Source organism: Henckelia pumila, chromosome 4, assembly GCF_033568475.1.
Source record: "Henckelia pumila isolate YLH828 chromosome 4, ASM3356847v2, whole genome shotgun sequence".
Lineage (NCBI taxonomy): Eukaryota > Viridiplantae > Streptophyta > Magnoliopsida > Lamiales > Gesneriaceae > Henckelia > Henckelia pumila.
In genome coordinates this window covers 129455722-129478867 of record NC_133123.1, presented here as the reverse complement: position 1 = coordinate 129478867, position 23146 = coordinate 129455722, and the positions used below count along the sequence as shown (strand labels likewise).

Sequence of the window (23146 nt, the reverse complement as noted above, 5' to 3'; positions counted from 1 at the left end):
CGAGTTGTATCGGTGCGGTGATCGTGTTGAGTTGTACGGCTATCCTTGGAGCCATCAAGGCCAAGACGTTGAAGTGCTAGTGGATTCTTGGTTAATCGACTTAACCAAAAAGGGGAGACGTAGACGATTTATCGTCGAACTTCCATAAACATCTCTTATCCCTTTTACTGCTTTATTTACATTACGCATTTATTTACCGCACTTATTATTTGATTGCTTAAGTCTTCCGCTTGCGTACTTGCATAATCGCTTTAAATTGCTAAAATTACCAATAGAACCTAAATCCCCCCCCCATTAGGTTCTAACAAGTGGTATCAGAGCCACCTTTTTACAAAATATTTTCAAAAAGGCTCTATGGCAAATCTAGCGAGCGACTATGCTCAAGGGCAATCAACAAATCGTCCTCCTCTTTTCAATGGCATAAACTACGGATATTGGAAAAACTGAATGTCCCTATATATCCAATCCGTAGATTATGATCTTTGGAAAGTTACTGTGAAAGGTCCGTACATACCTACTAAAGAGGTTGAGGGTGTCAAAATTTCCAAGGGAATGGACGACTTTTCCAAGGAGGACATGCGATTAATTTCTCAAAATGCTAAAGCCATGAATATTCTTCATTGTTCCTTAGATATGAATGAGTACAACCGGATCTCAATGTGCTCATCCGCTAAAGAGATATGGAACAAGTTGGAGATATGCCATGAAGGGACTAATCAAGTCAAAGAGACGAAGATCGATCTACTCCAACTCAAATATGAAACATTCGAGATGGAATCAAACGAAGATGTAGATACTATGTTCCGAAGGCTTACTCAAATTATCAATGAGCTAGCCCAACTCGGGGAACAATATCCAACCAAACAAGTGTGGAGGAGAGCTCTACGCGCCTTACCCAAGGAGTGGGATGCCAAGAGGACGGCCATCATCGAGTCAAACAAAGGCGACACCGCATCCTACGATCTTGATCAACTACATGGGACTCTAAAAACCCATGAGCTGGAATTATCAACAAGGAAGGAATTAAAGAAAGAAGATACCAAGGCAAAGGGGATTGCTCTATCTAGCCAATCCAAAGAAGATGATGATGATGATGATATGGCGCTCTTCGCAAGAAAGTTCAAACGATTCATGCGAGGAAACAACTTCAAAAAGAAGACGGATAAGGAAGTTACTTGCTACAATTGTCAACAACAAGGGCATTATGAAAATGAGTGCCCTCTCAAGAAGAAATATGACAAAGGCAAGAAAAAAGCACTCATAGCCACTTGGAGCGATAGCGATGACGACGATGAGGAAGCCAACCTTTGTCTCATGGCCAAAGATGATGACATCACCTCCGACGACAATGATGAGGTACCATCTTATGATGAAATACTTCAAGAATATAAACTTATGTTTGATATGGCTAAAACCCTTAGAAAAGAAAATAAACTTCTTAAAAATGAATTAGACTCTAAGAAGCATGAAAACATAAGATTAAAGGATGACATAGCTCACTTAGAAAAATCATTTGATAAGTTCAATATTAGTAGTAATAAATTGAGTAACTTACTTAGCATACAAAAATGTAGTTTTGATAAGGGTGGAATAGGGTATGGTAAGAAATCAATTGACTTTACTAGCCTAATTGCAAAGGCAAAAATGAGATTACCCCCTACATGCTCTTATTGTTGTAAAATAGGACATGTTAGACATAAATGTAGATCTTTAAGATTTCAATATAATCAAAAGAGCTATATGAAATGGAGGCCTAAGAGTACTTAACAACTCATCAGTTGGAATTATGAGATCATGATCTAAGGGAGTTCATCATAGACCGGTTTAAATTGCCTTGATGCGACTGGTCTTACTGATGAACACTGCTCTGTCCAAGAAAATAGGTTTTTAAAGAGGCATAGCCCTACCTACTACTGGGAGCACTCTTAGAAAGTGGCGATGATGTTGCTATGAGAGACTGAACTCTAAGAAGTCTATTTTGTATCTCTCTTTTCTAACACTGTGGACCCAAAAGAACTAAAGGGTATCAAAATAAATTTTTTGTAGGGAAATAGGAAAAATGTTCTCCCTAGCATATGGTATCTAGACAGTGGATGTTCTAGACATATGACGGGAAACAAGGAGCTTCTACAATCCATCAAACCAAAGGAGACAACAGCAAAGGAGTTGTCGAAGGAATCGGCTCAATAGTTATATCTAAATCTTGCTTGATTGATGATGTACTCCTAGTGAAAGGGCTTAAACATAATCTACTAAGCATAAGTCAATTGTGCGATAGAGGTTATGAAGTCAAATTCACTCCCCAACACTGCACTATATCACTCACGACTGACAAATCCATAAATTTCAAAGGATATAGAAGTGAAAATGTTTACAAAGTTTCTTTAAATAATTTATCTTTATCAAATATTAAAAGCCTTGTATCCTTGAATGTTGATGACAACATTCTTTGGCATAGACGACTAGGTCATGTTGGTCCTAGTACCATAGAAAAACTTTTTAAACTTGATTTAGTTGTTGGTTATGCCAAAACTCAATTTAAAATTAGATTCTATTTGTGATGCATGTCAACTTGGCAAACATACAAGAGAATCTTTTAAAAGCAAAAATTTTATATCAACTTCTATGCCCCTTGAACTTTTTCACCTAGATTTATGTGGTCCCTCGAGGAACGCTAGCCTAGGAGGGAAGCTTTATGCATTTGTCATTGTGGATGATTTCTCACGATTCACGTGGACATTGTTTTTAGCCCACAAAAATGATGCCTTTGATTATTTCAAAACTTTTGTGAAACGTGTTGAGAATGAGAAAAATCTTTCAATAAAGCAGATCCGTAGTGACCATGGAACTGAATTTCAAAATGAGAGTTTTTCAAACTTTTGTGAAGAGAAAGGCATCGGTCATAATTTTTCTTGTCCTAGGACTCCTCAACAAAACGGGGTCGTTGAGAGGAAAAATAGGACACTTGTGGAGATTGCGAGGACCATGATATGTGAGCATTCTCTACCAAAATATTTTTGGGCTGAAGCAATGAACACTGCCTGTTACATTATCAATCGCGTATCAATAAGGCCAATTCTCAAGAAAACTCCATATGAATTATGGAGAGGGAGAAAGCCTAACATTTCTTACTTTCGAGCTTTCGGTTCCAAATGCTACATACATAACAATGGTAAGGACAACCTTGGCAAATTTGATGCCAAATCTGACAAAGGTATCTTTCTCGGATATTCTACCTCAAGTAAGGCCTTTAGAGTTTTTAATAAACGCACTTTACTTGTTGAAGAATCTATGCATGTTATTTTTGATGAATCTATGTCTACTATTGTTCGCACTAACATTGATGATGTAGAATTACTCGAAGAAGAGTTGGCTTCCTCAAGCCTAAATGATATAGATGTTTCCATTGAGAAAACACCACTTCCGAAGGATTGGACGCTTCACAAAGATCACCCAATGGATCTTATCATCGGAAGTCCTTTGAAGGGAGTAGCCACTCGTTCTTCTCTTAATAATATTTGCAATCATCTTGCTTTTGTTTCGCATGTTGAACCTAAGTGTATTGATGATGCTTTATTAGATGATTCTTGGATTATTGCTATGCAAGATGAGTTGAATGAGTTTAAACGCAATGATGTTTGGATTCTTGTTCCTAAGCCGCATGATAGATCTATCATTGGTACTAAATAGGTGTTTAGGAATAAACTTGATGAGCATGGTACTATCACTAGAAATAAAGCTAGGCTTGTAGCGAAAGGATATAGTCAAGAAGAAGGCATAGATTATGATGAAACTTATGCGCCTGTTGCTAGACTAGAATCTATTCGCATGCTACTTGCTTTTGCTTGCTCTAGAAATTTTAAATTATTTCAAATGGATGTCAAAAGTGTTTTTCTTAATGGTGAATTGAAAGAGGAGGTGTACATTGAACAACCTGATGGCTTTGTTGATGCATTATTACCTGATCATGTGTATAGACTAAACAAAGCTTTGTATGGTTTGAAACAAGCTCCTTGAGCTTGGTATGAAAAACTATCAACTTTCCTTATTTCAAATGATTTTTCAAGAGAAAAGATTGATATTACTTTGTTTATCAAAAATGTCAAAGATGATTTATTAATTGTGCAAATTTATGTTGATGACATAATTTTTGGTTCTACTAATGAAACTCTTTGTCAAGAATTCTCTAAGTTGATGCAGGAACACTTCGAGATGAGTATGATGGGGAAACTTAACTATTTCCTCGGATTACAAATCAAACAGTGCAAGGATGGGTTCTTTGTGAACCAAAGCAAATACATTAAGGAGATTCTAAAGAAGTTTGGGATGGAGAACACAAAATCATCATCCACACCAATGAGCACAGCAATCAGACTCGACAAGGATGAAAATGGTAAATCTGTAGATCAATCTTCCTTTCGTAGTATGATTGGCTCCTTATTATATGCTACTGCTAGTAGACCAGACATTATGTTTAGTGTTTGCTTGTGTGCACGATTTCAATCATGTCCAAAGGAATCACATTTGTTCGCCTTAAAACGCATTTTCAAATATCTTTCAAATACTCCAAATCTCGGCTTGTGGTATTCGAAAATTTTTTTCTTTGATTTAAAAGCTTATTGCGATGCCGACTTTGGTGGATATAAGGTGGATAGGAAAAGCACTAGTGGAACTTGTTTTTTTTTAGGAAACTGTTTAGTTTCTTGGTTTTCAAAGAAACAAAATTGTGTTGCGTTGTCAACGATCGAAGCCGAATATATGGCTGCTGGTAGTTGTTGTGTGCAAATTCTTTGGATAATGCATCAATTGCTCGACTATGGCGTCTCTTTTTCAAAAATCCCTATTTTCTGTGACAACACAAGCGCCATATGTCTAACAAAAAATCCGATTCAACATTCGCGCACCAAACATATTGACATTCGTCATCATTTTATTCGTGACCACATCGAACGAAATGAAGTTGAACTTCAATATGTTGACACAACTAATCAAATTGCTGATATTTTTACAAAATCACTAGATGAAAATACTTTTATTCGTTTGCGTGGTGAACTTGGCATGATTGAGTTGTAATCACTTGTTGACATATTCTAAAGATAATGACATATTAAGGGGGAGCTTAATATAAAATTCGAGCAACTTAATTTTGGATAATACAAATTAATTGTATTTATTCAATATTATACGCTCATATTTTGTTATTTATGTGAAATTTATGTGTTGCATTTTAGAAATCATATTTCAATTCTCATGTTTTTGCATACTTTTCCAGTCTTTTTGATTATCACAAAAAGGGGGAGAATTAGTTTGGTTAAATACTTTAACTAAAGGGGAGAGTTAGTATGGTTAAATGCATGAAGAATAAAATCGGTTATTTGATAAACAAACACTTCTTCACTAATTGTTTAATTTAGGGGGAGTTTTATTCATGCAATTATATTGTGCAAATTTAAATTATTTATTTAATATTGTACATTTATTTCTCCTATTTAACCAAGTTTTATGATCATCAAAAAGGGGGAGATTGTTACGCCTTAAACGCATACAAATCTCGTGTTATGAGATTAATATTTTTAATGCATTAACAAATCTCATAATATTATGTTTTGATGATTACAAAACTCGGTTAATTGTTACTAACCATTTAAAGTGAGATTTTGCAGATTAGATTTATTGAAAAATAAATTATTGGAAGTTATTTTGAAGCTATACATGTATTTATAAAGTCTTGTATTGCTCATTGAATGGATGGAACATTGTTAAGAGATATGAAGAAAAAGACAAGAAGAAGCCAAAGTATGGAGCAGCAACTTCCGAAAATTACTGGAAATTTTTTATGACTCCAAATAGGATCTCCACTGGTCATAATCTAGATAAATAAGTGTTACAAGTACTGTCCAAATTTGAGAGCAATCCAACGGCTAGAATGAGAGATATGAATTTTTCCATATATGCTGCACAGTACCCACTTCTACAAGAAACGAAATCATGAAGATTCGACTTCAGAAAATAACTGGGAATGTTTGATAAATTCAAATCAAATCTCCACCAATCAGATTCCGTATTATGATGTTATAAAGCTTCTGTCCAAATTCCAGGTCAATCCAATGGATGGATTAAGAGATATGAATTTTTCAAATTTGTTGCACAGAACAGGTTCGAAAACATGATGAAGTGACTTCAGAAAATTACTGGAAATGTTTGACTCGTTCAAATAAAATCTCCACCGTTCAGAATAAAGATCTGGATGTTTTAAAGCTTCATTCAAATTTCAGATCAATCCAACGGTTAGATTGGAAGATATGATTTTTCCACAAAATCCGCTCAGTGCTGGGAAAAAGATGGCAGCGGCGCCGAACACTTTTTTGTCTCTCCTTGACTTCTTAACACACGCTCCAAGCACTCAAATCAGATTCAAATCTTTGCCAACTATAAATAGAGGCCATCCAAGTTCATTTGGAGACATCCCAACTCATCTCTTCTCTCCTTTGCAAACAATTTCTCACTATCAAAGTGTTTGTGTGATATATTTGAGAGTGTTTGTAAAAATAGTTTGTGAGTTGGTTGTGCTATTGTTGTAAACACTTGAGTGTGAAGCCAAGTGTGTTGTGCTATTGTTGTAAGCACTTGAGTGTGAAGCCAAGTGTTGTGTTGAGGCTATCCTTGGAGCCCTTAAGGCCAAGTGTTCGAGTTGTATCGGTGCGGTGATCATGTTGAGTTGTACGGCTATCCTTGGAGCCATCAAGGCCAAGACGTTGAAGTGCTAGTGGATCCTTGGCTAATTGACTTAACCAAGAAGGGGAGACGTAGACGATTTATCGTCGAACTTTCATAAACATCTCTTATCCCTTTTACTGCTTTATTTACATTACGCATTTATTTACCGCACTTATTATTTGATTGCTTAAGTATTCCGCTTGCGTACTTGCATAATCGCTTTAAATTGCTAAAGTTGCCAATAGAACCTAAATTCCCCCCCCCCCCCCCCCCCATTAGGTTCTAACATTATCGAAATCGGGTCGAAGATTGAATGCCATTTGTATTTCTTATGAATTTTACAGCATGTATTTCGAAATGATAGCTGCTGATATGCTGGTTTTTGATAATGTATTGCTGATATGAGATGCTTGTGAGTTAGATTTGATTGATAGATTGGTTAGATTTCAGTTTTGGTTACCGATTTCGTACCGTTATGCCGTCGGTTTGAAAAATGATCAAGTTTGAGTCTAGATTACATGAGCTGAGTATTATGTAAGTTCTTGTTGATGTAATTAGCTTGCTATGCTATATTTTTAGATTGGTTTTGAAGGTCATTGAACTCGGGAATTCAGTGGCAAAACCGGAATAGAATAGCTCAAGGTTTGCTTTGACGATTAGCTTGCAAGACTTAGTTTGTTGAGCAGATTTTGATTGAGGTTTTGTTGTGCAGCTAGATCAGATTTGAAGAGCCTTGAAACCAAGATTAAAAGGTATAAGACAACTTTAGAATATGGGCTTGTATATTCAAGAAACTTTTCTTGAATGCCCTTTCCAAAACCACATACTATGTGCTTATATGTGTTATATTTGCACATTTACTTGCTTGTTTGATTTGGCTTATTATTAGTTGGCTTAGAAATCCGGCTATTTCTATGTTTGTATGTGTGCATGGGAATAGATGGGGCGAGCAAAGGACAAAGAAGGTTGTAAGAAGAAAGAGGTGGAGTTAGATGTGGTGATCTCGGGTTTATGCAGTTGAGTTGATGTCAACCTTTGTATCTAGATCTTGTATATGTTTTGTTATAAACACTTGCACATAAAGACTTGTATCTTTGGCAAGAACAAGAACAATATAAGATCTTGTGGGTTGTATGTCAAGTTCCATGTTTAGTTGCTTAGTTAGCTCATGGATTTGCATGTTTTCTTCTAGATTTTGATGTTGAATTCATGCTATATATGTTAGACCATGTTTGAGGATCAAAACAGGGACAAAAACATCATTTTTCAGCTGTTGGGAAGTGAAACCAGAGGGCCAGGCGTGCCCGCCCAGCCCAGAGGGCGCGGCCGCGCCTAACCAAGGCACCATGGGTGCCTTGGCCGAGAGGGGAGCGCGCCCGCGCCCCAACCAAAAAAAAAAAAAAAAACTGTCGATCTTTTTGCGATGCGTTTTTGCGTCGCCAAATGTTAGATTTTGCGTCGCCAAATGTCCGGTATTGCAGATTAACTATTTTTAGTTATTAATCGCCCTATAAGATGAGATTAGCACCCGAGGTCCCCACATATCGGGTCTATTTTTTCAGACCCAGGAGGGCATGGGGCGGGTAATGGGTTTTATAAGACTCGCCCCAGACCCGTCCCATATAATACATACATATAAAAAATTATAGGTTTTTATTGCTCAAATATTCTTTCTACCTAGCCGTAATCATCTCTTTCACTTTCATATTTTAATTTAATTACTAAAAATTATTTTAAATTCTTCATGTTTTTAATTAAACACAGACTACAGCTGGTCACTGTCTACCTACTCTTCGACATTTGTCTATCCTTCGGTGACTTCCTAACCTCCGACCACCACCTACATCCATTGTTATGATACAAGTTTCATATTCAATTTTAATCGATAAGTAATTTAATGTTTTATTTTGCATATAACACTCAAAATATTAATTTTAAGGTTTTATTTTTCCTTTCGACTACCTCATACAGTCAGATTTGTTTTTTATTTTAATAAATTTGTGGGTCTCATGGGTCTAACGGGTCCAACCGTCCCATTTCAGATATGAGGTGGGGCGGGTCCAAAATATATTTAAATGGGGTGGGGCGGGTAATGAGTCCATGTTTTGTTAATGGGGCGGGTCTTGGGTTCGGCCAAACCCGACCCATACCCGCCCCATTGACATAATGACATACCTATTTGCAATTTTTATTTAGTTCTCTATATTGGCCAGCTTCAATTTTAGTCTATTATATATTTTTTTTTGAAGAAATGACATATATCATTCCTATAAAATCTCGGATTTGTTGATAACCCTTTATGAAATTTTTTAAGCTAGTAGTCTCATGTGATTCTAGATATATAGCATATACACCCATTCGGACGAAAAAATGACTAAACTGCCCTTAAATGATTTTATGAACTCTTTTATCACCCTTTATTAAAAATTTAAATTAAAACAACAATACATTACTTATAGTTTCAATTAAGTTTATTTATACAATCACTTTAATTAATTTAAATATTAAATGTTACTTAGAAAATAATTAAACTTATTACTTAATTTAATGTAATAATACAATTTACTATTCAAATATATTTTTCCTATAACAAATATTATATAATAATTTTATAATTTTCATAGTTATTAACTAAAGTTTGATTATTTTATTCAATTAAATATAGAATTATAAAATAAAATAAAATTAATTTAATTATTTATTTAAGTAGAGGTGTGTTTTGTCATTTTTTAGTTGGGAGATGTGTGTATGTTACAGATCTTGAATCACAAGGGGTTCTTAGCTGATTAAAAAAATTTCATAGAGGGTTATTAGCAAACTCGAGATTTCATAGGGATATATGATATATACAATTTTTCCTATATTTTTTTCACCTTTAGTCACTTTTCCACGTGCCATTAATGTGGAGTTGGCGTCGATGACTTGGATTAGAGTTGAAGTTTTCACGTGTTATGCAGCACTTTCATTTGTAAAAATGATTAAAATTGTAAAATAGTGACCAAGTTGTCCCCCAAAACAAGAAAGATAAAATTCAATTTTTATAACATATATAGAGGACCCAAATTACCGAATTTACCGAAGTTACCGGTATACCGAAGTTATCGTATCGAAAAAATACTGAACTTTCGATACATCTAAGATTTCGGTACGGTATGGTAATATCAAATTTGTTAGTACGGTAACAGTATGAATTTTGAAAATTTTGGTATATATCGAAATACCGACATAATATATAAAAATATAAAATTACGATATATCAAAAATTGGTATGCCGTATAATTTTCAGCACAATCGGTAACATACCGAAATCTCGATATTCCGTATAATTTTCAGCACAATCGGTTTGCTAATTATATGTATAAAAAATTACGATATATCGAAAATTGGTATGCCGACACTTTTAATATGTACAGTATAAAATTTTTTTTACTGTAATTTTCGATACAGTACGTATATGATTTTCGATATGGTACGGTACAGTATACCATATATTTCAGGCATACGAACCAGTCTGTTAATTCATAATAGCGAATTACATTGTTCTTACAACTTTGGATCAATAACAGAACACGAAATTGTCTATCAAACATTGCATAATAATAAAAGATAAACAAAACTAGAAACAATAGCGAGTTCATTTCTTTCACTAGCCTAATGATATGATCGTCACTTCGTAGGCGGAGGAAAATACTTCCAGTACTGTTTAAAATCGTTTTTCATAGTAATATCAAATATAATATTACTTAATATATATATATATGTATATATATAATATGTATTAAATTTTTTGAAAAAAACAGATATCAAATTATGCATTGCACTGGATTGGACAGATTATGAATTTTATGACTAACTGATATTAGTCCCTTATAATTTAATCATCTAGGATTAGACCGAAATTCAGGAATTAATAGGAATCGGGCATGTTCAGAATATATATTCCTACCATTGTTTCATAATTTTCAGTGCTTCAAATATGCAGATTTGTCATAAGTTAAACACAAAAATATATCTTGAAATGATTTAAACCATATATCATGAGTTAAAACAAAAGCCAACTTACAATAATAATATACAATATTAAAGTTTGGGTTGGTGGTCGAAAAATCTAATCTTGCTACTCGTCTGCTACTCGGAAACTTAAGCTGACTGATCTTGCTTCGAATTTTAGGTGATTTGGCTCAAAATTTGTGTAACAATTAGCTCAAAAATTTAGGTGTTATTTATAGGAAAAAATATAGTTATTAGGCTCCCATTTACTCTCATTATATGCCATTATTTCAAGTTTAACGCATCAGTTACAATTGTAATAACAGTTGACTCTAAGAAGTTTGCTGAAATCTTGGGCTGCTTCATTCACTTGACTGTTGAAATTGGTATGCTGAAATATTTCGACTGCTGAATTAGCTTGTTGTTGCTGAATTTCCTAGTCACGTTGAATTTGCATGGCTGCTGAATTTTGGAGTTCTTACAACGGTGACTAGCATACATAATGCATTTTATAATTAGTACTGTTGATTTTTTTTTTTTTTTTTTTTTTGCAGCGATATGTTAAAAAAATAAAATTTTCATCTAGCCCCTCCATCATTTACAAAAGAAAATAAAGTCCTTTAATTAAGTAAATAGGCTATTAAACCCATCATTTTTCAAATTTCAAATAAGATATCCATCCGACTAACAAAATTGATGTGTGAGATAATTTCATTTGAGTTTTGTCACGCAAAACTTACAAATGACACTAACAAAAATTCATATTATTTTTCAAAGCTCAAAAAGTCCATCAAAATATGTTGGACAATTAATTTCATGATGAGTTTACAAAATAAGGACCGAGCCAAATATTAAGACGGTCGAAGAAGTTTTGAAAGGAATATGACTTGCCTTTACAAGACATAAATTTCTTAATGATATATATATTTTTTAATGAGATTTTATTTATGAGTTTTGCCTAGACTTGATTTTTTGTAGATTTATAATTATCCTTGATTAGCAAGATATGATTTCTTTGTATTTAAAAGAGTTTATTTCCTAATGAACTTGGTTTCCTTATTGTGTAGGAATCTAATTAAGGAATCTTATTAAAGTTTGAAGACTTATCTATATAAGGATTACTATACGCATAGGAGAGAGACGACAAGAGAGAGCACAATACAGAGAGAATAAAAGCTGGTTACTGTAGAAATTCACGAGCAGCTTTGAAGATCTGAAGAATTTCTGGAGTACACCTTGTCGTTACACAGTGTTTCCGAGTAGTGTTGGAAACACTGAAGAACACGTGAGTGAAGTGTTGTTCTGAAAGTGGTTCATTGGTTTTTGTTTTTCGGCACATGTGTTGAGAACTTCCTATTGGTTTTTCTATTCTAATTCTTACTAGTTTTTAGGAAGTTATTTATTTTCTCAATTTGTAGAGAAAAATAATTTTTCATATACAATTACTAGTTGGTTTTTGTGTAAACTGATTTATTTTCTAGTGATTATTTTGTCATGAGGCATAGCACAAGTATTTAATATTTGTGCATAAATATTTTTGTGTTATTCACTGTTATTTACTGTCAATTATTTATTCCGCTGCATAGTATTTTCTTGAAGTGTTGACAACACTGAAAGATAACACAAACTAAAAAAGTCAAAAAAAATTTCTGCTATTTCTGTGATTTCATACTGTCAAAACCTTACAAGTGGCGTCAGAGACATTCACTTGACGATACTAAGTGTGATTCTATTTTTGTGTTTTGACAGGATTGATATATCACTTGTTGAATTGGCGCATGATGTCGATGATTATGATCTAGGGGATAAATCCATCGTCTTGCTTACCAAAAAATTTGGTGATTATCTCAAAAGGATGAGGGATACCAAGAAATCAGAACAAAAATCCAAAGTCCCGGTCCCTCAAACTCCTAACATGCCCTTGAGAATTTGCGTACTGGATCAAAATAAGTCACCAGCTAAAGATCTTAAAAGAAGAATAGCTGAAGTTGAGATATATGATCTTTTGGAATTTTTCACACCTCAAGAAAATCTCAGTGTTGCCCCAAGTGTTGTCACACCCAGCCGTATACTTCGCACAACACTGCCTTTGACTGTGACAAAACTTGATGGTGCTCAACATGCTGATTATACAGAAGACACTGATGGTGATTGTGTAGTGAAAAATGATGGAAAGGAAATTCCAAGTAAAATCCAGAGGAACCATCCATCATCACAAATCATTGGAGAATTGCATGGAAACATACAAACCCGGAGAAAAGAGAAGGTTGACTATCAAAAGATGAGTGGGTTAGTATGCATAAATTCCGTATACTCACAGGTAAGTCACTCCTGTTTTATCTCTAATATTGAGCCAAAGAAGACACCTATGGATTCAAATGAAAATATGTGTAAGGAGAATGTTGTAGACTGTGTTGACAACACTGGATACTGCAAGATTACTGGTAGTATTTTGTGCTTGAATGTTATTCGTCCTGATATTATGCTCAGTATGTGTTTGTGTGCCAGTATTTATTGTGATAATTCGAGAGAAATTGACATTTCAAAGAACTCATCTCGACACTCTCGCACAAAAAACATTGACATTGAACATCATTTTATTCAAGATTTAGTAGAGAAAGGTTTGATCCGTATGAAGTTTGTTGGAACAAATAACCAACTCGCAGATATTTTCACAAAATTATTAGATTTTGAGAGATTCTCCAACCTAAGGAAATCTCTTAGCATGTGTTCATTTTAATCACGCACGGTTGCTGTCCCTAAGTGTTGCCAAAATCGAAGGACAATACCATACATGCATGTGCATTTTTAGGACCTTAGGAATACTGCATTTTCATTTTGTCCTATGTTTTGCACTGGTTGTTAACACTAACTAGCATACCTTAGTATTCTGGAAAAGTTATTTTAGATCACACTTGCCATTCATGATAATGTGCTCTAACTAAACCACGAAGAAGTTGAGGGATGCTCGTGCATTCCATGATCTTGTCCCATGTGAAAAGTGGTTTCGAAAATTTAGAGTATAGTTTGATAAAATTTCAGTGACCAATGTCTTGAAAATCAAACTAAAATCGGAAAAAAATTGAAAAAAGCTACCTAAAGGAGTCCAATGAAGACCGTTCTTTTAGTGTGCAGACTACCACTTCTGAAAAAAAAAGATACATGGCTCTGGAAGTGTGAAAAAGTTCATCAAAATATTTTGAAGACTATAGTGTTGTTGGAAGGTGTTGCCAACACTAGTGCTTACACGTACTGCATACACTCTACATGCATTTTATTGTTGAGCTAATATCATTACATTCTGTTTTAGGTATAACTTAGGTCATGCATATATCATAAATTATGAATACTTTCTATTCAAGGTTGTAAGTTCTAAACATACTAAAATAAGGTGAAATATCCTATTTGCTAAAAATTGATGTTCTGTTATTGACAATGATTTAGTGGAGTTGAGCCGATATGGTGTTATTTATGAGAATTTTTGGGATGCTCAGAATCTCGGATTATTTTCATAATTGAGTTGAATTTTATTTCTTTAAATTCAAAGGTTTACCCATTGTTTTTAAAGTGTTTTTGCATGGGTCTTTTGAAAGGTGAAGGGTTGATAGTAGATTTTTTGGATGATTTGTTCACCTTATATTTTGCACAAATTTGATTAATATCACATTCATTGTTTTGTGTTGTTCAATATGCCATATAACTCTCTGCTTAATATTCTATTTCACTTACTTGGAAGGCTATGTTTTTACTCTTATGAGATACTAACTAGTTTGTTTTGATGAGAGGAGGTTTTACTGAGCAAAATCTGACCATTTTGAAGAAGGATAAGGCTTTTAAATCGGTGCCTACTTCTGCTGTCATCGAGGAAGATAGACCTAACTTGGTATGCATCTGGTGTTGAGTCGAGTGTTACCAGCACAATATGCCAACACTGTTGAAGCTCTGCGCTACACAGCTCTCGCCACTGATTTCTCCAGATAACTCATTGTGTACTCTGAAACTTTATTGGCTCAGTATATTGATGCTTGAATTGGATGTTTCTGGTCAAAAAAGGGGGAGATGTAGTTGGCACAAACTCACAAACTTTGGATGCTGGAAACTTCGGATGTTGGACTGAAGTAATTTTGGATGTTGAACTGAAGATGCTGAACTGAAGATGGGAATGCTAAAGATGAGGAGTTGACTGAAACTCTCGTTTGTGCATGTTTTGTGCAGAAAGACAAAAATAGGAAGATTGAAAGGAATATGACTTGACTTTGCAAGACATAAATTCCTTAATTATATTTTTCTATTTTTAATGAGATTTTATTTAAGAGTTTTGCCTTTCTTGACTTGATTTTTTGTAGATGTATAATTATCCTTGATTAGCAAGATATGATTCCTTTGTATTTAAAAGAGTTTATTTCCTAATGAACTTGGTTTCCTTATTGTGTAGGAATCTAATTAAGGAATCATATTAAAGCTTGAAGACTTATCTATTTAAGGATTACTACCTATTTAAGGATTACTATACGCATAGAAGAGAGACGACAAGAGAGAGCACAATACACAGAGAATAAAAGCTGGTTACTGCAGAAATTCACGAGCTGAAGCTTTGAAGATCTGAAGAATTTGTGGAGTACACCTTGTCGTTACACAGTGTTGCCGAGTAGTGTTGAAAACAATGAAGAACACGCGAGTAAAGTGTTGTTCTGAAAGTGGTTCCTTGGTTTTTGTTTTTCGGCACATGTGTTGAGAACTTCCTATTGGTTTTTCTATTCTAGTTCTTACTAGTTTTTAGGAAGTTATTTATTTTCTCAATTTGTTGAGAAAAGTAGTTTTTCATATACAATCACTAGTTGGTTTTTGTGTAAACTGATTTATTTTCTAGTGATTATTTTGCCATGAGGCATCACACAAGTATTTATTACTTGTGCATAAATATGTTTGTGTTATTCACTGTTATTTACTATTAATTATTTATTCCGCTTCATAGTATTTTCTTGAAGTGTTGACAACACTGAAAGATAACACAAACTTAAAAAGTCAAAATTTTTTTTGGTATTTCTGTGATTTCAGACTGTCAAAACCTTACAAATTTAATTGCACAAAATGACAAATTAGTAATTACACTTCTCAGAAAAATACTTTGGTTTAAGCTTCGGTGGAATTTTAAGTTCATTCGGCTAAGTATAAAAAAATCGACAAGACACTCTAATTAAAATCTCGACATATATAACTAGTTTTCTGATGTTAATCCTTTTGAAAACAAATGAATGAAAGAGACACAAACATATTACATCACATTCAAATTTCCATAAACAAATTTTCCGTTTCATTGTAATTTTGCATTACACTCTGTTTAGCACTATGGAAAAGTCATTTTTTCTAAGTATCAATAATTATCTTAACGGAAAAACTGCAATTTTGGTCTTATATATTTGTCACTTTGCGATTTCGGTCTTTTATGTTTTCATATTTTAGTTTTAGTTTGAATGTTTTGATTTTTGGCAATTTCAATTATTTTTCTTCGAAAATGCTTACGTGACCTATACACATCAGCTCTACATCACACTGCAATGGTGCCACGTCGAAAAAAAAACTAAAATTGGCAAAAAAAAAATAAAGATAACGGACTAAAATTGAAATCTGAAAATATAGAGGACCAAAATCGCAAAGTGACAAACTTACAAGACCAAAAAAGCAATTTTGTCTTATCTTAACCGAGTTGGAAAGTTTATTTTCACTCATTTGTTACCTTTAACCGTTTGAAATTGATGATAAGATAAATAATATTGAGATAAGTAATATATTATAATAAAAAATAAATAAAAAATGATAGTTAATATAAGATTTGATTTGATTGATAAATTATAGATTATTTGATTTGATTGATTATATTTTATATAAAATAATAAATTATTATTTTATATTTTTAATAATTAATAAAAATATGAATAAAATTATATATAAAGAGTAATATAGTAATTTAAATTCAATGATTTGATTGATATAAAATAAATAATTATTGATTTGATTGATGTGAGATAAATAATTGAAATATGAATAAATAATATGACAAAAAAAACGCGAGACTAGATAAGATAATTTGTACCTAAATTATTAATATAGAACTTCAAACGGACTAAATTACAACTCGGCCAGATTGAGATATACTTGTTTGTAATTCTCATCTAGTTCAAACAGAAAATTTTGTGCAAATGTTTGTTCATCCCTCTAAACACTCAGCCGATTCAATCAAAATATGTTTCGGAGACAATAACTTTTGAACCGCTGTATCTATTTAATTATTTTTTCTCAAACATATTAAAAATCATATATATTAAGTGATCTCGTGCTAATTGCTTCAATTATATTGCTATCTTTGTGAGTTTCTTGTTGGTTAAATCATCGTGGGAAAGTGATAGCACGGCTCATCTATGTCTGCTAAATCAACAAATATTTATTTGCTAGAGAATGATATTTAATCTATCTATCAATCAAATATATATATATATATATATGATTTAACCAACAAGAAACTCACAAAGATAGCAATATAATTGAAGCAATTAGCACGAGATCACTTAATATATATGATTTTTAATATGTTGAGAAAAATAATTAAATAGATACAGCAGTTCAAAAGTTATTGTCTCCGATATATATATAGAGTTTTGCTATCCTGCCCACCCACCGTGTCCACCTAATGTGTCCACCATGAGGTGACACTCAACTATTGGACGCACAATTCATCACATCCAATAGTTGAGTGCCACCTCATGGTGGACACATTAAGTGGGCACGGTGAGTGGGCAGGATAGCAAAATTGTATATATATATATATATATATATATATATATATATTTCATTTTAAAATTGCCTAAATTGTATTCTGTTCCTAATTCTGGGCAATGATCTAACACATAATGCTTATAATATATATAGCATAAATTTAATCTGCTGTACAAATGCACCTAAAGATCGATGCATCTATATTATCTAAAACACGAGTCGAAGTAACCCATATATCCACGAACAATTTGTTACCGTTAATATATTTCACCTTAATTTCATCAAAACATGAAACATGAATTCAATCAATACTAATATACTGGCATGTGCATATAATTAATTAATTAATTAATTAATTAATTAATTATTATTATTATTATTATTATTATTAATCACTGAATAAAATTGAAAAAAACAATTATCCTATATATATATATATATATATATTATTGTAATAAAATAAATACAGGTGAATTAGATATATAAGTTAATTTTAAAGATTGATGCCTTACAATATACCGGCCGGCACGTCAGTACACATATTTTGTATATATGAAATAGTGGATATTGTATAAATTTACAAACGATATATGATTTAATATATTATAGTTTAAGATCCAAATCAAAATAAAGAACATTTAACCTTTTCTTTTATTAGAACATTAATATTTTACTATTAATATATTGGTGCAACTTTTGGTGCAACTTTTGCACTAAAATAGTGCAATTTCTGCACCAAACACAATATCCATCTCCAACCCATTTACACCAAATCTTACACCAAAAAGAATATTCTCGGAATATTCCTTTTATTTCATATATATTAATTAATTTTATTCAACATATTTTTACAAACTATATAATTAATTTTGCGATTATAAAAAAATATTTTATCGTTAATAAATATTTTTACATATTATCTAAATAATATTTTAATTAATTAAAAAATATTTTATTGTTAATATATATAAATATTAAATTTAAAGTTTATGGTTTAATTATTATTATATAAATTAATTTATAGATAATACAAATTAATATATGATAATTATTAAAATTGATAAATATGTGTACGACTTCAAACATAAGACAACCACAGAATGGATACAACTTCAAAAATAAGACGAATACGAAACAGATACAACATCAAACATAACACATACAAATCACAAACATAATACAAAATATAATTTCAAACATAAATGCTTAGACCGTTCGAGTACAACTTCAAGCATTTGAACTACTATATTCATCCCACAAATGCTCAATTAAAGCATTCCGCAGTTCGTAGTGAGAATCTTTGTCTTTTATTTTTTTATATCGATTGAGAAATTCTTGAAACTTCATATTATCATCGACAATCATTTCGACTTCTGGAGCAGGTGTTTCTCGCGCATCTTGAATAGGTGCACTGAGATCGCGTTCATCTTCGATAATCATGTTGTGCATTATGATACATGATGTCATTATGTCATGTAAATGACATTTCTTCCAACCACGTGCTGGTGACGCCACGATAGCAAATCGTGATTGAAGGACTCCAAATGCACGTTCAACGTCTTTTCTGCAGGATTCTTGCTTCATTGCGAAAAATTTCTTTTTTGGTCCGCGTGGATCATGAATGCTTTGCACAATAGTTGACCATTTTGGATAAATACCATCAGCTAAGTAATATCCCATATCATATTCTTTTCCTCCAATTTTGTAATAAGCAGTAGGAGCAATACCTTGTGCAAGTTTGGAGAATAAACCAGACGACTCCAACACATTTATATCATTATTTGTTCCGGGCATTCCAAAATATGCATGCCATATCCAAAGATCGTAATCAGCTACTGCTTCTAAAATGATTGTCGGAGAACCACTACGACCTGCATATTGGCCTGCCCAAGCCGTTGGACAATTTTTCCACTTCCAGTGCATACAGTCGAGACTTCCTAACATCCCTGGGAATCCTCGTTGTTCACCTATGTAGAGTAGTCTGGCAACATTATCAGAAGTAGGTGATCTCAAGTATCGTTCTGCAAAAACTTCCACTATAGCACGACAAAACCGTTGCATACACACAATTGCTGTAGATTCTCCAATTTTGATATATTCATCAGTAGCATCCGCGGGTAAAGCATATATTCAAACCAAGTGGTGCATCTGACGAGGACATTGTGAGTATTATTTAGATATATTTATAGTTTACTATAAAGACTCTAATATGATTTTTTTTGGCAGTTGCACAGAGCAAAAGATCTGTTCATGCAAGATCCTAATTACAGCAAAGGATTCAAGTTTGATCATGTATGGCCAATTTTGAAAGATCTTGAAAAATTTTCTAGTGACATCCATCCATCGAGCTTCGAAACTCAAACCAAATTCACGAACTTGGATTCATCACAGTCAGAAACTCATACACCAGAGACTCAATTATCAGGTTCTGAAGGATTAAACTCGTTTACTATTAATTTAAGTAGTGATGAAAATGTAGGTGACACTTCATCCGATCGACCTATTGGAGTTAAAAAGGCAAAATTGAAGAAAAAAAAAGAAGAAAACATTGCAGAATTGTTATCGACGATGAAACAAGGGCATCGCAACCTTGTTGAGGTCCTACAACAGGGATCTGCTTCACTCCAACAAACTTATGATATGAAAATGCTTGAGCTGCACAATAACGCATTGAAATTAGAAAATCAGAAAAGTAAAATTGAAGCTCGAAAACAACAAGTGGCGTTGGCTGCACTTCAAGAGGAAAATAGAGTTCTGTATATGGATTTGAGCACAATTGGCGATCCAGAATCGCGTGAAATTGTGCGAGCTGAACGAGCAAAAATTATGCAAAAAAGAAAACAATCATCTGAACAACAAGATCGTGACATGCTTGGAAAATATTTGGGTGATATTGGAGGATCTGGATCTAATTTACCACCGTATTGATTATATGTTTCGATGTTGTCGTTTTAATTGTAGTTTGAATTATGTGTTTTAATTTGCATGTGTGTTTCCATCATGGATTTTAATTACGTATTTTTAGTTTCATTATGTATTTCAGTTTGTATTTGTATTTTAATTGTCAACTAGTTGTATTCCTTTATATATTCGAATTTTATATTTGTAGTCCAATTTATATTTATAGTTTAAATATTTGCATTTTCATTACAAAATACAATTATTTATAAAATAATTATTTAATAATTAATTAAATGTTAAAAATTAAATTAAATTAAATTAATAATAATTATTTATTGATTACATTAAATGATTATATATTAATTTTTTTAAATAATATATTAGTTATTATAATAATACCAAAAACATTTAAATAATATTTAAGTATATTTAAAAACAAATAAATGATAATAAAAAAAATTAAAAAAAAATAAAATATTTGCAGCAAATTTGGCTTGGCCTGCGCCAAATTTGGTGCGAAGGTGGGGGGGCGCTAAAATAGCGCAGCATTTAGCGCCCCCCATTGGAGCTCCTTTGCTGTGCGCAGCGTTGGAGCTGCTCTAACCAATATATCGAAAACTAGAAGCCAAAATAAATATTGGACCATTCTATAAATTAAAATAATATAAAAGTAGGTCAGGCGATCGATCTCATGACGGGCCAATCGTACCATTCACGAAAGTTCGATCTCTCGTTATATATATAATGTAGATTTATTGCATGTATATGCTGACATGCATTAAAATCTTTAATAGAGTCGAAGAAATTAAAAATGGAGAAGTACTTTACCATACTTTCCATGTTAATGCACTTCATGGCAATCGGGGTAGCCTTGCCCACAGTTTATGGCATGGATACTCCGAAAGATCCCCTATCAGTCCAAAATTGGTTCAAAAAACCTTGTTGATTCAAAAGAAAAATTAACAAAACTTCACTTCTTCTTTCATGACATTGCGAGTGGAAAGGATGAAACCGCCTTTAATGTAGCTCAACTCAACAACTCTCTCCAGCCGCCTTATTTTGGTCTAGTCCGGATAGCTGATGATGCATTGAGAGCAGCCCAAGAACCGGAGTCCAAGATCATCGGTCGAGCGGAAGGAATCTACGCAGGCGTCTCGTTGGAGGAGAGAGTTTTTCTGATGAATCTCAACTTAGTTTTCACAGATGGTGAGTATAATGGGAGCACGCTTAGTTTACTTGGCCACAATCCCTTCGCTCACAAGTATCGCGAGATAGCCATAGTTGGTGGTTCCGGTGTTTTCCGATTGGCACGAGGGATCGCTACAGTTAGTACCGTCTGGTTTAATGTTACAACCTTGTATTTTATAATGGAGTATCATGTCGTTGTGTTGCATTATTGAGCCAAATTTAGCTGTTGATCTCATGTCTCCAAACTCATTGTGCTATTGTATGCATGGCATGGCATATTGGAGAATAACCATATAATATATTCATAATCATCAAGTCAAATCATCATGAATAAAACTAAATTGTAGCGAAAGCGTATCTGAAGCCATAATTCTTTTGTCTTTGAGAACAATTTATTGATGTTCCAGATCTATGAGTTGTTATAACATTTTCTGTTATATTAGCCGTTAATTTCATTTGTCAAGTTTTTATAATTAGTTATGTAGTTTTTTTTAAAACATATTAAATTAAACACATGTTAATCAATGATTGGTGTAACTTTGTCACAGAAGAATTTTTTTTCTCTTTAATTCTATTCTAATAATGAGATTTAAAGATAGTAGAATGTGATACATGAGATCAGGAGACCATAACCACGTTATATAAATAATTATGTTAATTATCTCTGATATTGATATTTCAACCCATCACAAAAACTGAAATTACCTTAGTCTCTACACATATCAAAGGTCCTATAGTGACCCACTCCGAAATCATTAATTAATCAAGCTTAATCATGCAATAAATATCCTAAAGCAATAATCAGTAAAAAACAACGAAAACTATAAATAATACAACTAAAAACCCTGATGGAATACAACGGGTATTGAAATTAAGTGTAGCCAAATGTTATACAACTCGATGGAATAATAGTACTACAAATCCTATTAATAGAAACCTGGTACAGATACGGATCTTTATAAGGGCTGTACTGGGCTCTAGTCCAGCCCATTTTTAATTTTTTTTTACTACATATTGAATGTTTTAAATAGCCTCTCCTTCCGGCCCAGCCCACTCTAATCTCATCACTCGGTCTTTTTCTATTTTATTTGTACGTGGGCTGTGGGCCTGTGACATAATATCATGAATTTTACTCTAATGATTGTCATAATCATAAATTAATTCCACCCAAAAATTTGGATATATATATATATATATATATATATTTATTTATTGGTGAACAAATTAATATAGTATTCCGAAAATAAAATCAACAAAAAATTATATATCAAAGTTGAGATTTTTTATTTTAAACATATTTCACGGGACTCGTAAGCCAATTGTATATGAAACCAATTGTATTTGAGTTTCATCAAAATCAAAGTTTTTTATGAAATTTAGTAATCTTAAGTATTATTCGTTAACATATATTACTAAATAGTATGATAATTATATTTTTCACGCTTTATCACAAAAGAAAAAGATAATTTGGTAAAATTCATTTTATTTCCAGTATTTTTCATGTGTAAGTATATGGTTTCTTTTTTATTTATCTTTTTATTTTATATTTTGATCAAGTAGATTTATTTTGTGTTGA

At 32.8% G+C, this 23146-nt stretch overlaps 1 protein-coding gene and 1 pseudogene across 1 annotated transcript; both read left to right on the top strand.

The window, feature by feature from the left end:
* The first annotated feature begins 19731 nt into the window (after positions 1–19731).
* On the top strand, positions 19732–20409 carry LOC140861740 (uncharacterized). The gene has a single exon (XM_073264757.1). It carries the CDS (start codon positions 19732–19734, stop codon positions 20407–20409), a length of 678 nt encoding a protein of 225 aa, XP_073120858.1.
* A 784-nt stretch (positions 20410–21193) lies between these two features.
* LOC140861739 (dirigent protein 22-like) lies at positions 21194–21782 on the top strand (annotated as a pseudogene).
* The last annotated feature ends 1364 nt before the right edge of the window (positions 21783–23146 follow it).